The 12,171-nt window shown below is 41.7% G+C and overlaps 1 protein-coding gene across 5 annotated transcripts in view; it reads right to left on the bottom strand.

Moving 5' to 3' along the window:
- Positions 1 to 6,266: 6,266 nt before the first annotated feature.
- Positions 6,267 to 12,171, bottom strand: part of FGFR2 (fibroblast growth factor receptor 2) — a 130,599-nt gene continuing 124,694 nt past the window's right edge. For all 5 annotated transcript variants that reach the window (XM_077455379.1, XM_077455384.1, XM_077455382.1 and 2 more), the window contains 2 exons: positions 8,649 to 8,754; positions 6,267 to 8,423 (listed from right to left, as the gene is read on the bottom strand). In XM_077455379.1, coding sequence (XP_077311505.1) covers positions 8,259 to 8,423; positions 8,649 to 8,754 — 271 coding nt within the window. In that variant the 3' untranslated portion in view covers positions 6,267 to 8,258. The remainder of the gene's footprint in view (positions 8,424 to 8,648; positions 8,755 to 12,171) is intronic.

The following is a 12,171-nucleotide window of genomic DNA, read 5'->3' as shown; positions in this document are numbered from 1 at the left end:
ATGTAGGTACACACAGGCACACAAACCCCCCCCCGATCCCCCCCCCCGCCCCCCCAGTCACAGTGTCACTGATTGCATTGATCATTTCTTTACTGATCAATGCATTCAGTGTCAGTTGTGACAGTAAAAACTGTCAGGACAGTTAGTGTTAGGTCCAGGGTAGCCCCCTATCACCCCCCAATAAAGATTTAACCCCCTGATTGCCCCTAGAGTTAACCCTTTCACCCCCTTTTGCCAGTGTCACTAAGCGATCATTTTTCTGATCGCTGCATGTGTCGCTAGGTAGCTAGTTATTTTTTTAGGTTCACCGCCAGGTTTTTATATCGCTAGGTACCCCGATATACTACCCAATAATGTTTTTAACCCCCTGATTGCCGCTAGTTAACCCTTTCACCCCCTTTTGCCAGTGTCACTAAGCGATCGTTTTTCTGATCGCTGCATTAGTGTCGCTACAGTCGCTAGGTAGCTAGTTATTTTTTTAGGTTCACCGCCAGGTTTTTATAGCGCTAGGTACCCCGATATACTACCCAATAATGGTTTTAACCCCCTGATTTCTGCTAGTTAACCCTTTCACCCCTTTTGCCAGTGTCACTAAGCGATAATTTTTCTGAACGCTGCATCAGTGTCGCTAGGTAGCTAGTTATTTTTTTAGGTTCACCGCCAGGTTTTTATAGCGCTAGGTACCCCGATATACTACCCAATAATGGTTTTAACCCCCTGATTGCTGCTAGTTAACCCTTTCACCCCCTTTCACCAGCGATCACAGTATAAGTGTCACTGGTGACGCTGGTTAGCCAGTTAGTTATTTAGGTTCCCCGTCAGGTTTTTATATAGCGCCAGGGACCCCCATATACTACCTAATAAAAATTTGAACCCCCTGATTGCTCCTAGTTAACCCTTTCACCACTGATCACCGTATAAGTGTTACGGGTGACTCTGGTTAGTTTGTTTTTTATAGCATCAGGGCACCCACCATTTATTACCCAATAAAGGTTTAACCCCCTGATCACCCGGCGGGTGATATCAATTAGGTTTTAGGGTCAGGGTCTGCGTCGCCCCAGGCAGCGCTAGGTTAGTGCCAGTACCGCTAACACCCACACACAAAGCATACACCTCCCGTAGTGGTATAGAATCTGAACAGATCAATATCTGATCTGATCAGATCTATACTAGCGTCCCCAGTAGTTTAGGGTTCCAAAAAAACGCATTGTTAGCGGGATCAGCCCAAATACCTGCTGGCACCTGCGTTTTGCCCCTCTGCCCAGCCCACCCAAGTGCAGTATCGATCGATCACTGTCACTTACAAAACACTAAACACATAACTGCAGCGATCGCAGAGTCAGGCCTGATCCCTGCCATCGCTAACAGGTTTTTTGGTAGCATTTTATATTCAAATCCGGAAGGCAGTGCTTGGTTTTCGGGGTCCCGTACGTGGCTAGGCTCCCAAAAAGTCCCCCACATGTGGTATCCCCGTACTCGGGAGAAGCAGCAGAATTTATTTTGGGGTGTAATTTGACTTCTGCCCATAGCATGTGTGAGCAATATATCATTTAGTGACAACTTTGTGCAAAAAAAAAAAAGTTTGTAATATTCCCGCAACTTTTGGCAAAATATAAAATATTCCGTGGACTCAACATGCCTCTCAGTAAATAGCTTGGGGTGTCTACTTTCCAAAATGGGGTCATTTGGGGGGGTTTTGTGCTATTTTGGCATTTTATGGACTTCGAAACTGTGATAGGTAGTGAGGAGTTAAATCAAAAATTTGCACCCTTAGAAATCCTGAAGGTGGTGATTGGTTTTCGGGGTGCCGTGCGCGACTAGACTCCCAAAAAGTCCCACACATGTGGTATCCCCATACTCGGGAGAAGTAGCGGAATATATTTTGGGGTGCAATTCCACATATAACCATGGCATGTGTGAGCAATATATCATTTAGTGACAACTTTTTGTAAAAAAAAATGTTTTTTTTTTTTTTTTGTCATTATTCAATCCCTTAGGACAAAAAAAATAAATATTCAATGGGCTCAACATACCCATCAGCAATTTCCTTGGGGTGTCTACTTTCCAAAATGGGGTCATTTGGGGGGGATTTGTACTGCCCTGCCATTTTAGCACCTCAAGAAATGAGATCGGCAGTCATAAATTAAAAGCGGTGTAAATTCCAGAAAATGTACTCTAGTTTGTAGACGCTATAACTTTTGCGCAAACCAAAAAATATACGCTTATTGACATTTTTTTTACTAAAGACATGTGGCTGAATAAATTTTGCCCTCAATGTATGACTAAAATTTAGTTTATTCGATTTTTCTTATAACAAAAAGAAGAAAATATCTTTTTTTTTCAAAATTTTCGCTCTTTTTCCATTTATATCGCAAAAAAAAAAAAATCGCAGAGGCAATCAAATACCATCAAAAGAAAGCTCTATTTGTGGGAAGAAAAGGACGCAAATTTCGTTTGGGTGCAATATTGCATGACCGCGCAATTACCAGTTAAAGCAGCGCAGTGCGAAATTGCAAAAAGACCTCTGGTCCTTAAGGTATTTATTGGTCCGGAGCTGAAGTGGTTAAGTCGCCCCAGGCTAGGCGACTTGCCGTGGCCAATCAGAGAATGAGCTCTCGGGGGGGGGGGGGGGGGACTCCTTTTGAGAGCTGATAATTCTCCGAGAGTCGCCTCCGTATAGACGGAGATCCGACTTGGAGGCGACCTCCATTGAAATCATTGGGTACCAATCGCCTACAAGTCGGATTGAAGTAGTACAGGAACCTTTTCTGAAGTCGGATCGACTTCAGTAGTGTGCATTAAGACAGCTCTCATTCACTTACATTGATTTCTACATGTTGTGCGACCTGAGGTGACTTGGGGCGACTTGAAGTCGGATCTGAGTCGCCCCTGTGTGATACGGCTCTAAAGGAACTTTTTTTTAATGTTTTACATAGCTATACCTGAAGTAATCTAGAAGGACTTACTTTTCTGACTAAAGTTCCACTTTAAAAGTCCATTGCCATTTTTAATCTAAGTGTGAGTTGCAGCAGTATCTGTAATAATTGGTATTTACAGAGAAAAGAGGATAAGATGTTAAATGTTGGTGTTGGATCAAGCTACATTGCGTATAAGGGCCATTATATTGTACAGAACACACGGAAGCAATAGATTTCAGAATGGCTTCATTTATCTAGCGCACACCCAAAAATGGAACTTCCGCTTTAAGTGAAGGTCCCCTTACATGCCACATTTGGCATGTCATTTTTCTTGAGCGTGGGGGTGGATACACTCTGTTTTAGGGTCATCCAGCTCCCACTTCCTCACTGGGCTCAGCGGAGTCGGAAGGGTTTTCACCTCCCCCCCTCCGCAATCTTCCGGGGTATGTCACAGGTCTCAAAAGATTGCCCAGCCAATCACAGTGCACAGGCTGTAAATCCAGGCATGCACAATGTCAGCGTCAAAGAGAGGAGAGGGAGAGGAGCGGGGCTTTGTTTGCCCCCATCGCTGGACCCTGGGACAGGCGAGTGTCAGATTATTAAAAGTCAGCAGCTACACTTTTTGTAGCTGCTGACTTTTATATGGGTGGAACTTTGCTTTGATGTCAAATTTTATCTTTGTGCATTCTAACATTTTTGTTTATGCAAGTGTTGCGGGGAAAACTGAGGCAGTAAGGCTTTGCCCTTACTGAAGGTAACAAAAAAATGGCAGAAATTGGGTACTTTATTAATTCCTTAGAGATATCAGCTGACGGTGCAGGTTTGTGGACTAAACTACATTTTCAGATGCGTTTGGTGGGAAACTAAAAAGCAACTGGGCCTGACGATAGAACAGTTGCAACTGCTTCAAGCCTCCCTTACCAATTGCTCTACTGCAGGGTAGTCTTCCCAGTCATGATTGCAGACTGAAAGCGGTGAGAGTAGGTGGTGTAGAGGATGGTCTTCATGGACAGCTTTACCCCGGATGCCTGCATACTTAGATGTGCCTGTTTTAATCATCAACCTTGCGAGTTTCTAAATGTTGTACCTTCATTAAATATAACCATATTGCTAATACTTAGAGGCGCCTCTCTTCTCTTTTATACTTTGTAGCTCCTGCTGGATTTTGCTTCTAATCCCCTTGTGGATGGACATTTTATGGTTGCGCAATCACATTGCTATAATCTTTGTATATGGACTATAAACTGAAGGACTTATGAATAAATGGTTGTGGAATGAATCATTTGCATTTCCATTATTTCTTATGGGGAAATTCGCTTTGATTGGATTACAAGCATGTTTCTGGAACAAATAATGCTCGCAATCCAAGGTTTTACTGTAGATAAATCCTGTATAATAATAATCAATAGCTAATTGGCCACAACTCTGCTTCACTGATCACAGACGGTTGTAAACAAAACAACTAGTAATCACTACCTGTGTGGCTATGAGGGGCAGTACACGGCACCAACATGTCGCTGTTTGTACGAGGGTCTAAGGCTGGATTCACACCTATGCAGTGTTGTTCTGTGGTGCAAAATGAAAAAAGCACTATGTTCAATAGACTGTAGTTCAGATCTGCAAAAAGCACTAAAACTGCATAGGTGTGAATCCAGCCTACGGCCAGGTTCACATCTATGCATTTTTTAGTGCATTTTCAGTTTTGCAGACACACACTACTGTCTATTTAACGTGGTTTCCTATGGATGTAGTTCACATCTGTGCATTTTATGGAAAAGGCCAAGGACTTTTCTGGTTTTTGGTTCCATAGACTTCAATGGATCAAAACATGCATTGAAAAATGCAAAATGCACCTGCAATATGCACACTGCAACCTGCATAGGTGTGAATAAGGCTTTAAGGACAAGTACACACCTATGCATTTTCAGTTTTAGGACCTCACTACAGACTTTTTTAACATGATTTCCTATGGGTCATATTCACATCTGTATTTTCAACCAGTGCCGTTTTTGGGAAGGGTCAGGGACTTTTTTGCCTGCAGCAGGTTGCGTTTTTGGTTCTGTAGACTTCAATGGAAACACAGATTTATTTATTTTTTTCTAATGCACTTTTGGGTGGTGGTGGGGGAACGGGGGAAAGGGCGGAAGGGCGGAAGGGCGGAAGGGAGGAAGGGCGGAAGGGCGAAAGGGCGAAAGGGAGGAAGGGCGAAAGGGCGGAAGGGAGGAAGGGCGAAAGGGCGAAAGGGAGGAAGGGCAAAAGGGAGGAAGGGCAAAAGGGAGGAAGGGCGAAAGGGAGGAAGGGCGAAAGGGAGGAAGGGCGAAAGGGAGGAAGGGCGAAAGGGAGGAAGGGCGAAAGGGAGGAAGGGCGAAAGGGAGGAAGGGCGAAAGGGAGGAAGGGCGAAAGGGAGGAAGGGCGAAAGGGAGGAAGGGCGAAAGGGAGGAAGGGCGAAAGGGAGGAAGGGCGAAAGGGAGGAAGGGCGAAAGGGAGGAAGGGGGAACGATGTCTTTGGAGTGTGGGAGGAAACCCACGCAGGCACAGGGAGACCATGCAAACTCCAGGCAGATGGTGTCATGGTTGGAATTTGAACCAGCAAAGATTTTTCTTTTTTCTTTTGCCTTTTCAACAGATACATTCGAAAAATGTAAAAAGGACTTTAAAGAAAAAAAAAAAACACAAAATGTATCAAACGCAACCTGCATAGGTGTGAACCTAGCCTAAATTCTGTTCCCTTAGCTTGCACTTGCAAACAGTCCATCCACTCTAGATATGAACTGCAAACAGTAACGTAACTGTTTGCTCTGCTGTTTAAGTAATCAGGTCTAAGTATAACTAACTTTTTTTTTGTATATGATATGAAGGCCAACCAGTGGACCAGGGAATGTAGGTTTGGCCCAAGTGGGCAGCAATTACAAATCTGGCTCTGAACTTGATTAGTCATGGCAAGCCACGATCAATAGCTGCCAATTTTTAGTCACATGGCTCACACGAGAGACTGTCTGTGTAGTTTTTGGCCTAAAGTTGTCTCGTTTGCTGCTGTCAATCCGTCTAAGTCTGACAACAATATAAAAATGTATGCATTGTAGGTTGGGTTGTAACTACTGCATTCTCGGTCCCATTCTAGAGCTTGCCAAAAGCTTGTCAAAGTTACAGCCGCCACTCACTGAGATCTGTATTTAATACACCCTGAAGGTGCTTTAAGGGCAAATGCATGCTAAATCTGATCCTTTTTAGATTAGCATTCAGCAAATATTTAAACAATGTCCATGTGCATAGGGCCCCAAGAAAGCACCTAATTTTTATATTATCCCCCCCCCCCCCCAGCATAAAAAAGTGAAATAAAAAGAATCATTTTTGTAAGGATGACTTTTTATTAGAATAAAATTCTTCCTTAAGAACTCCTGTAAAAAAAAAAGTTTTACGGCAATTTGATCATTTTTAAACACCTATTTGTGCACCTTTTTGTTGTGCAATAAGAATGTATCAGAGGTAAATTAAGGGGTGAAAGTTTATGCTCTTTGTTTAAAGATGAACTTCAGGCAGATTTAAGTCATAAATTAATGCAGCTCTTTCTTAATGTGTCCTTAAATGTATTTTTTAAATGCAAGCAGTGCAAGTAGCGGACATCAGCCTCTTACAGTTCACTATACAGCAGGGCACAGACTGGGAGAGGGAGGGAAAGCACAAGCAACCAAACAGGTGTGCTGTGGTGATCATATGCTAACAAGATACGTACTGATAGGAGGAGAGAGCAGAGTGACAGAGAAATGAGCCATAAATCTGTTTCTTCACCTTTCACTGTTCAATTACAGGATGGAGAAGGGCAAGACCCATGAATGTTAATTAGCTGTAGCAGAAAAAAAACAAAACAAAAAAAAAACAGGTCTCCTGCCCTGCAGGATGAGGACGTGTTGTGTCGCAGAGCTGTGTAAATTTCAGTACTGGTTGGACAGAATTATAAATCCTATCATGGGTAAAACAGCTCTTGTATATGCATTTTATCTTGATTTAAGCCCTTTGCCTGGAGTTCAGCTTTAAATCCTGCTACAATATACCAAACTGGTAAGTTACAGAGGGTTGCAGCCATTTCAGTCTAACAAGATTTGTAATGATTCAGAATATCTCGTTATTGCATTAACAATCACAGTGTTCTGGCCCCTTTGCGTGCCATCGCCAGATACAACCGGCGGTAAAATCCCTGGAAGAGACTAGAGCATTAGGTTAGCCATTTTATTTACATATTCACGATATCCTCATTTTTTCTCTCTCTCCCCCCCCCTCCCCCATTCACAATCTTACATTTTATCGGAAGTGAAAAATAACCAATAGACTTTTTTAAAGAAAGAATCTTTCCTTTCTGTTTACAGCATAAATATCATATAAATCTTTTTACAATACAATCGTCATAAGCTTTACTCTATAGGTCTCATTCTACACAATTATTTTTTTTTTTTAAATGTCATATAAACCACTGGTACAAAAATGACACCTTTTGAATCCAGAGACCTCTGGAATGTTCTATGGATTTTTCTGTATTTAAAGGGTTAATAAACTCATTTTGGAATGTTTACAAATTCTTAGTAAGGATGTTCTCATAATTGGTTATTTGGGTGGCCCCAAAATCTGAAACTTTGTTTCAGTGATAAAAAAAAAAAAAAAAAAGGATTTTTTAATCCCAAAGATCAAGCATATAGACCTGTTCTCTGCTGGATAGGAGAGCATGGAGAGTAACATAAAGGTCCTCCTATCTAGCATAGAAGAGCGTGTTTGTTCTTTTTTTTATTTATTTATTAGTTATTTAATCAATACAAAAAATAATTCATTGTAAATATATAATATATATTTATACATTTTCTGAATATATTTACATTTATATCCAACAGCGATAATGCTGTATATGTGCTCTGGTGAAGAATGGAAGGGATTTGAGTGCTGGAATATATTTTCTCAAAATATTACAAAATTAACAAGAAAGGCAAAAAATAAAAAGTGTTTTAGCCTTGAGTCCACTGAAAGCAGTCTTGGTGAGGCAATGGCGGTGTATCTGGCTTTGCCACAGCCGAAGTGACGGACTTTTTTTTCCCCCTATCGCTGACCAGGCAGAATCTTCCTGCTGTCTCTTTGCAAGTGTTTGGTCCAGGGGGTGGTGATCCATGTGGTTCTCCTGTAATGCTATGTTCCCATCATTGGAGTGGTAGGAGAATATACTGTGGAGTCTGCCCTGGAACCTCTCCTGCCTAATACCTTTCTCCTCTATAGAGAGGTCCTTGTTCCTCGGCGTTCTGCAGAATCTGTCAGCATTATCAGCAGTCTGTTAAAGTGGCCTGCAGAACGCAAGATGCCTCATGTTTTTACCCCATTTACATGCTTGAATTTGGGGAGGCAGGGTTCATGTGGCATGGGGTCAGGGGAGAACACAGAATCATCCCCAGATGATGAAGCAGAGCAGGAAGAGTCTGGGAAGCTTGGAGAATACTGCTCCAGAGGGGCGCTGAGCTCAAGGTATTCCTGTGGAAGAAACAGAGGAAGGCACCCATTAGAACAACCAAAAACGGGTGGAACATGTAACATGTTCCAAAAGGTGAACTTATCCCTTAAAGTTCTTTTTTTTCTCAGAAACCATTTAACATTTTATACTGAGTGATTTAGACATAAAAGATTTACAGGATTATTGTAACAGACTCTTTAGCTAGTCTTTGACATGCATTAGCAAACTTTGACTTCTTTGCTAACCTCGTTGGTGCTTAGTGTGAGGATGCGGTCCAGGTCCTCCACCAGCTGTTTGAAGGTAGGCCTTTGTGTGGAAGCGGCATGCCAACAGTCTCTCATCATCATGTATCTGGAGAAAAGAAGATGCACCATTGTGAGGTCTGGCAGTCCGACAGCAAGCACTCCATAAGGACATAAAGTACAACACAAGACCAGTAAATCATCGGCATGTGCCAAGCTGGGTAATGTATTAAGAGACACTAATCAATGAGCCCAGAAATACTCACTAAAATTATATATAGAGGAAAGAGAGATAACAGATTTATCTGCCGCTCCCAGCTTTGATTCCAAGTGTTATTAATCAGAATGACTTGATATCAGACAGGCGGCTAACACAAAACATGAGAACAATTTGTGATTTCTAATCTAGTCAGCCCACATTGGAAAAAGTTTAAATTACTCCTTGCATGCTATGTCTTGGAAATATGAATCAAATACATCTTTATAAACAGTGTGTGCATATTGTAATGACAAGAAAAAAATTACACGCAGAATGAGTACCGTATTTTCCGGCATATAAGACGACCTTTTACACTTAAAAAAACTGAGCAAAAAGGAGGGGTCGTCTTATACGCCGGGTCAGCTGCTGGGATGCCTTCTGGATGTCCGGTAATACTGTATGTAGCTTCGGCTACATACAGTATATACCACTGAACCAATCCCAGTGAGCGATGTATTCAAATGAATACAGAGCCTGCTCGGATTGGAGTAGCAATCTCTGCCAATCCGAGCAGGCTACACACAGTAGCTTGCTCCGATTGGCTTTGAGAGTGAGGCGCGGGCTGATGATGTAACAGCCTCCGCCAATCCCAGCAGGCTTTGTATTCATTAATAGAATACATTGCTCGCCGTGATTGGCTCCAGCACCAGCAAGAAGGAAGAAGGAAATGGCTCCAGCAAGAACGAAGAAGAGGGATATGAAGCGTCGGAAGCCTCGGAATGGGGGGTCTTCTTAAACGGTGAGTACGGGCAAAACATTTTAAAAACCTGCACAGTTAGGGGGTCGTCTTATATGCCGGGTCGTCTTATACGCCGGCAAATACGGTAGGTGATTATATAAAAAAAAACAGAATTATTATATCACCGATAGCTAATGCAAAGGTATGTTTACAATGTGGAAAGCAGAAACCATCACCAGTGCCGGGCTGCTTACAACTGAAGAAGATTTCTTAAAACTGGACTCCAGGGAAAACCCGTCAAATACACAAATTAAATACAAAACAAGGAAATTTGGTTTAGCTTATATATCTACCCAGTTCCGAGATATACACAACTCTGCCACATAGCACAGCTAGGGAAATAACACCACTTACAATTATGAAATACAGTGGTGTCATTTTTGTCCCCACCAGTCTGAGCGCTGGACACTGAAATAGCAGGAGCAGATTGGTGACATTATTCCTCTGTTCTTTCCATCATCATATTTTCATACAGGAGACCTGACTGGCTCACAAACCTGCTCTTCCTGCCTTATAGCAAAACTATATGTGCAGTATGTTCCCTTTTACATACAATCTCAAAGATGCAATTTGATAGGAGATGCACCAAATTGGATAAGATCCTGATTGGGATGAGAGAATGCCAATAAAAAATAGGGGATATGCATTAAGCGTGTGTATATATGTGTGTGTACACACACACACACACACACACACACACACACACACACTGGTTCCCTTATGTCAGCGCCACCAATTATAATTATTGGAACGCTGTCTCCATATTCAGCATCTATTCAAGACACCCTGAACTACTTTATTCTTGGCAATTTATCATTAACACCTCTCATATATTTGGGGAGGTTATGCCTTTATTCTCTGCACATAACTGTATGAAGGGCTGCACACATCCAAAACACATCCAAAAGAAAAAAAAAAAAAAATCAGTTATACAAACTATTATCAAAAGTATTGGGACACCTGCCTTTACACGCACTTAAACTTTAATGGCATCCTAGACTGAGTCTGTAGGGTTCAATATCCAGTTGGCCCACCCTTTGCAACTATAGCAGCTTCAACTTTTCTAGTAAGGCTGTAAGGTTTAAGATTGTGTCTATGGGAATGTTTGACCATTCTTCTAGAAGTGCAATTGCGAGGTCAGGCACTGATGTGGCTCCTAGTCTCAGCTTTAAAATTTATCCCAAAAGATATCAGGTTGAGGTCAGGACTCTGCAGAGGCCAGTCAAGTTCCTCCACCTAAAACTTGCCAATACGGGTCTTTATGGATCTTGCTTTGTGCATTGCCATGTTAGAACAGGAAGGGGCCATCCCCAAACTGTTCCCAAGTTGGGAGCATGAAATTGTCCAAAATGTCTCGGTATGCTTGAGTGCCTTTCATTGGAACTAAGGGACCAAGACCAAACCCCTGAAAAACAACCTCACACCATAATCCCCCACCAAATGCTTGGGCCCAGTGTACAAAACAAGGTCCATAATAACATGGATGAGTGAGTTTGGGGTGGAGAAACTTTGGGATGAATTGAATGATGTGAACGAGAAGGCCTGGCTCGCATTCTCTGCTCTAACAGATGGCCTTCTGGAAGAATGGTCAAAACACTCCCATAGACAATCCTAAACCTTGTGTACAGCCTTCCCAGAAGAGTTGAAGCTACCCACTCTATTTTCTTGACTTTTGGTCTGTGGTCTTTGGGGTGTCTGTCCCTGGCCATGACTAACATGCAGTATCATTTATAGACAGTTCTTGTTTTTCAGTATGAGAGTATACAATCCATGTCATGATATGAATGACTAAACGGAAGCTGTAACTTTTCTAATTATTAATAAATGTATGTATTCCCTAGGTCTTTAAAGTCTCCTAAAGAAGAGACATATGGTGAAACATTGTGACCAGAGGGATTTATTTTACCTCCTACAGACACAACCTCAAAGTTTTGAGAATTACTGTATTCTATTTTTGCTATACGTTAGTTATATGATGTGTTGCAAAAAAAAAGTGCAGCGCTATAGATATGAGATAATATTAAGGTAATATTAATTGATATAAGTGAATATTAAAGTGCAATGGTGCAAATGATATCCATGATAGTGAACCATGTGAATCAATACAATGCACACCGATATTTGAGAAAAAATGTCCAGTATATCAATAATACACAAAAATGTCCATATTATGATTATAATTCGTGAATAACTTAAGTTCATGAAATAAATTCCTGGTGCACTGTGAAGTGAATCATTCATGAATAGTGAAGTAAAAAAAAAACTTGACCATGTGAGACCACCACCACAGATAGACATGAGGCTTACCAAAATGCCAGTGATCACCCTTATTCAGGGGGGTCATGCAAGGCTTGTTGGATCTGTACTGGGCCTTCACCACCAGATGATACACACAGTCGCTGGGCAAAGTTTTACTTCACTATTCATGAATGATTCACTTCACAGTGCACCAGGAATTTATTTAATGAACTCAAGTTACTATCATGGACATCATTTGCACCATTGCACTTAAATATTCACTTATATCA

This window comes from Lithobates pipiens, unplaced genomic scaffold, assembly GCF_037356315.1.
Source record: "Lithobates pipiens isolate NorthernLeopardFrog02 unplaced genomic scaffold, aLitPip1_a1.2 Scaffold_25, whole genome shotgun sequence".
NCBI classification, from domain to species: Eukaryota; Metazoa; Chordata; class Amphibia; order Anura; family Ranidae; genus Lithobates; species Lithobates pipiens.
The sequence above is the reverse complement of the archived record's forward strand: the minus strand, read 5'-3'. Positions and strand labels throughout refer to the sequence as shown.